At 47.9% G+C, this 5,070-nt stretch overlaps 1 protein-coding gene across 1 annotated transcript in view; it reads right to left on the bottom strand.

Annotated features, from left to right (window-relative positions):
- The window catches only part of NDUFA10 (NADH:ubiquinone oxidoreductase subunit A10), a 59,444-nt gene extending 58,656 nt beyond the window's left edge, over positions 1-788 (bottom strand). The window contains exon 1 of the mRNA XM_017518417.2: positions 626-788. Coding sequence (XP_017373906.1) covers positions 626-700 — 75 coding nt within the window. The 5' untranslated portion in view covers positions 701-788. The remainder of the gene's footprint in view (positions 1-625) is intronic.
- Positions 789-5,070: the final 4,282 nt, after the last annotated feature.

Here is a 5,070-nt window from a genome sequence, read left to right as displayed (position 1 = left end):
ATACACTCGTCAGAACAAACCCGCAGAACCTTGCAGCACAAGGAACGCACTCAACGCACGCACATGTTGAAAAACTCATGAGGCAGAAGTGTCCCAGGACGTGACAAGGCAGACCAGTCGTGCTACCCATGCACGACACCGCCTCACTGAGCAAGGGGGGGGAAAGTGCTAGGAAGCGAGCAGTCCGCACGCGCCAGGGCAGAAGGAAGGGCACGCAGCGCTGGACTCCTCCGCTCGACCCCGCATCCCCCGCTCCCAGCAGGGCCCGAGCTTCAGCGACAGCGCTCCTCTGCGAACCACCGAGCGCCGGGCGCGCGGGCCCCCGGCCGGCCACCTGCACTCCGGCCACCTGCACTCCGGCCTCCGCGTCCGCGCAGCCTCGGGGACGGCCACCTCCGCGCTCCAGCGTTTTGCTTAAAGCTGAGATGAAACGGCCTGGAGGAGCCCGCGGACCCCTCAGGGGTGTCCACGACTGAAGACCAAGCGATTCCGGAGGCAGGAGGGGCTCCCCCAACCCACCCCGCGAGCGAACCCCGGAGCCGCCGCCAGAGGACGAGGGCGATGCGGAAGTGCCCCCGCCGCCCGCCCCCGCCGCCCGCCGCCGCCCCCCGCCGCCCCCGCTCACCACGCGCTGGACGCTCGCCGCCAGGACCCGCGCGGACGCCGACTTCGGGGCCAGTCTCAGCAGCCGCAAGGCCATGGCTTCCCCGTCAGCTCAGGCTCAAGGACCCAAAGGGACGCGGTCGCGACGGGGCCCTCTCCTGCGGCCGGCGCGCCGCTGTGACGTCACGGCCGGGGTGCCCCGCGGCGCCTGTCCGGAACTTTCCAGCGGCGCGTGGGGGCGGGGCCGCGCCGGGACCCTCGGGGGCCTCCGTGGACACCGCGGGCGCGCCTCCCTGCGGGCTGGGCTGAGGGCCCAGGGGAGGGGATCGCAGGGGTGGGGGTCGCAGGGCTGGGGGTCGCAGGGCTGGGGTCGCAGGGCTGCGGTCGCAGGGGAGGGGGTGCCGCAGGCCCGCTGCCCGGCCGCCGACTCCCGCCCGGGTTCTGACCTGCCGCGATGTCGGGGCCGCTGAGGCCGCCCGGGCGTGCAGCGACTTGTGCGCCCAGTCCCAGGTCCACGCCACCCCCTAGAGAACGTCCCCGGGGGACGGGGTGGGACCCCTGCCCCGGGGCGCCGCTCAGGCGCGGGGCCTGGCCAGGACGGCCTGCGTGGTCCCATCGCGGGACCTGCTGTGAACACTCGGAATCGAGTGGAAACAAACAGAAGAGCGCGCCGCAAGCCGGGGACCCGGGCTCTGGGCCCCACGGAGGAACCTCGCCTCCAAGTCGGCCCGCTGTTTGGAACGGTCGTTGTGATCTGTGTGCCTCCAGCTTTTTGTTCTTAACCCCTGAGATGTTCTTAAACTTGGGGTTTCAACTTTTCAGAAATTATCGCGCAATCGTAGAGCAGCGGGGAGGCGGTTGTACAAACTTCCTGTGGATGTTTCTATCATTGAAGAATTGCTTTTTGTCAAAAATATGGATTCCCGGTCCCCAACGCAGGAGGGCCTGATTTTTAGATCGTGGAGAGACCCTGAAATCTATTTAACAAGCTTTCAGCTAACTGATGCAAAGAGTCCGCATGAGAGAAAGACTGTTCTGGACTGCGTTTGACAGCAGCAGGGACCAGGCCCACATCCTTCACTGTGCCCCAGGCCCATGCAGAGCTCCTGACGCATCACAGATGTGCCACGAAGAGAGTTGTATGAACACACATATAACTGGCGGTGTAACCAGATAGCCCCAAATCCTCCGGCCCCACTGAGTCACAGCTTATCTTCAAATGGAAGGACTCGAGGCCTCCCTCCACATCTCTGTATCTCTGGGAAGTCCAGCATATTTTTTCAGTGTTTCTAAGAATTCTGGGAAATGAATGGGGGATGCGAGGGCCGTCTTCAGATTTTCTCATCTCGATCATTATCCATCCTAGCCACATCTGGCCTCCGAAGGTCCAGTTGTCTTTCCCAGCTTTACCCCAGGTGAAGACACAACTTTATCTTATTTTCTAAGGCAAGATTCTAGTGTTTCAATTTTTACTGATGGTATGGGAAAAGGAGAACCATCACCATAGGAAACAGAATATACAACTAAATAATTACCGGACACCACTGTCCTAAGGTTTCTCAAACATTTCCACCAAATGGAATTATTTGTTATCTACCATTACATTTTGGAAATTGGCTCCTTGTGTCGGGCACTTCTCACGCTGCCTCCTCTCCTCTCTGGACATGCTCGTCTGGAACTGGATTCAAAGGCCTCAGGACTGAGGAGGTGGGGCTCCTGGTTGATGGTGCCTGGCTCAGCTGGAGGTGTTGGAGGACTTGTAAATCGAGAGGGACAATGAGCCCCCCTGTGCAGCAAATCTTATACTCAGCAAAACCGTTCTTTGGTGGTTAGTGAGGATGAGGGAAACGAAGGCATTCTCAGGTGATGAAAAATCTAAGATATTTGTCTCCAGCAGACTCTTCCACCCTTTAAAGTTTGACTGAAGGAAGCTTCTCAAACATTCAGAAAATAGCACAAGAAGGCTAGGGCCTTCAGAACAACAGAATAGGTAAAATAGAGGAGAATATAATAAATTATCCCTCACCTACTGAGTTTTTAAAATTATATTTGGTGGTTAAAACAAATATTGTAACATTGTTAATGTAGTGCTCACTGTAGATATAGGAAATATAACAATCACTACATAGAAAATGGGGAGGGTAAAATCACCTAAACGACAGAAATCTGTAATACTTCCCCTGAAGCAGGAAAACATCCACCCAAATAGGTTGTGAGAAGTTACATCTGCATGCTGTAGAGCGGCCACTACGAAAACTGTATATAATGATCTTTCCTGAGACATTATCGCAAATCAAGATGGAACTCCAAAAAAAAATGTACTTTGTCCATTGGAAGGTAAGAAAAAAGGCAGAGAAAACAAGACAAAAAATGGCAGATGTGATTCCCTAATCTGTTAACTGCTTGATAACCTGAATGGTCCTGTACCCATTAAAGAAGTTCAATGTGTAATTTTAACACACACACACCCGCCAAAGAGGATTCCCAGTTCCAGATAATCTCACTAGAAAATTTTAACAAATGCTTAAACAACTTTATACAATCCTGCCCAGAAAAGAGGAGTGAATGCTTTTCAACTTGTTTTATGATACCAAAACCTTACAAAGACAGTATGAAAATAACTTTAAAACCCTATCAACCAATATTTCTCATGAACTTAGATACAAAAATCATTAACAAGTTAGCAAATTGAATACAACACTATATAAAATGAGTAATACACCACAACCCAATGTGATTTATTCAAAAGATGCAGGACTAATCTGGAATTTGAAAATCAACCAATGTAATGCACCCTATCAGCAGAAAGAAGAAAAATCTATGGCCAGAATGCCTGATGCAGTTTTCTGCATCGCTTGACAAAATTAAATATTCCTTTATGATAGAAACAAAATCTGCTCTCAGCAAATAAGGACTAAAGGGGAGCTGCTTCAGCTTGATAAAGCACATGCACAGAAACTGCATCACTGTACTTAATCCTGAAGGACCGAGGGCTTGCTACGTAGGAAACAAGGCAGGGATATCTGCTCTGCCCACTCTTGTTCAACAGAGCCCTGAAAGTTCTAGTAATAACTCATGCAGTAAGGCAAAAAATAAAAAATAAAATTCATAGAGATCAGAAAGAAGTAAAACTGTCTCTTTTTAGTTGAACCTGACTGTTCACATGGAAAATCCAAAGGAATCTACAAAAAATTCCTAGACCTAATGAGTGAGTGCAGCAAGTTTGCAGGATACAATGTCAATATACGAAAATCAACTACATCCCATATACTAACAACAACTAACAGGTGGAAACTGAAATAAAAAATGGAATACCATTTACAGTTTCTTCACAGAAAATATAATACTTAGGTCTAAATCCATACAGAATCTGTACTCTAAAAAGTACAAAACACTGATGAAAAAAATTAAGAAGACCTTAATAATTGGAGAGGCTTACTATGTTCATGGATTGAAAGACTCAACAGAGTAATAAAGTCACTTCTTCCCAAATTGATTTTTAGGTTTAATGGAATTTCTAGCAAAATCTCAGCAAGGTTTTCTTGGAGACATAAGACAGGCTTATTATAAAATTTATATAAAAATATTAAGGCCCTGAAATAGCCACAATAATTTTGAAACAGAATGAAGTGAGAGGAGTCACTCTTCCAGGGTTAAGAATTACTACATAATGATATTAATCAAGACTGTGTGGTATGGAGAAGGGTATGATATTGATAGATACATAGATCAGTTTAACAGAACAGAGGATCCAGAAATAAGCCAACACATATTCTCAATTGATAGAGTTGTGTACCACATAACAACATTTGGTCAATGATGAACTGAGCAGCATATAAAACAGCGTTCCCATAAGATTATAATATTACATTTTTACTTACCTCTTCTCTGTTTAGATACATAAATTGTGGTTGAGCACAACGGCTTGCCCCTGCTGGGAGAGGCAGGACAGGGTTTCTTCCAGCATAATGTATTATGTGTGCATAATACAGTATATGCATTATCTCAGTCTAAATGTATTATGCATGATGTATTATACAGTGTAAATGTATTTGGCATTGTGTATTATACAGTGTTAATGCCTTATGTATTATGAATTTTGGACAGCAATGAGAATGCATGAATTATTGTTACCTGCGAAAACATCAAAGATTCATCAAGCAGCGCAGTGAATGAAAGAAGCTGAAATAACAGGGTACATACTTTATGATTACATGTATAAACCTCTCAAAAACACCAAAGCTAGCATCTGGTTTTGGAAGTCAGGATAGTGGTTCTCGTGGAGCAGGGATAATGACTGGGAGAGGGCATGGAGACAGCTTCTAGTTCTTGATCTGGGAGCTGGTTCCATGAGTATGGTCCTTTTGTGAAAACACATGCAGGTGAAGTCTTATTACTTGTGCACAGTTCTGTAGGTTTGTTTACTTTCATGTAGTTCTGTAGGTTTGTTAAATTTCAGTTAAAAAT

This window comes from Cebus imitator, unplaced genomic scaffold, assembly GCF_001604975.1.
Source record: "Cebus imitator isolate Cc_AM_T3 unplaced genomic scaffold, Cebus_imitator-1.0 Scaffold680, whole genome shotgun sequence".
Taxonomy (NCBI): Eukaryota; Metazoa; Chordata; class Mammalia; order Primates; family Cebidae; genus Cebus; species Cebus imitator.
This window is presented reverse-complemented; position numbering and strand designations above follow the sequence as displayed.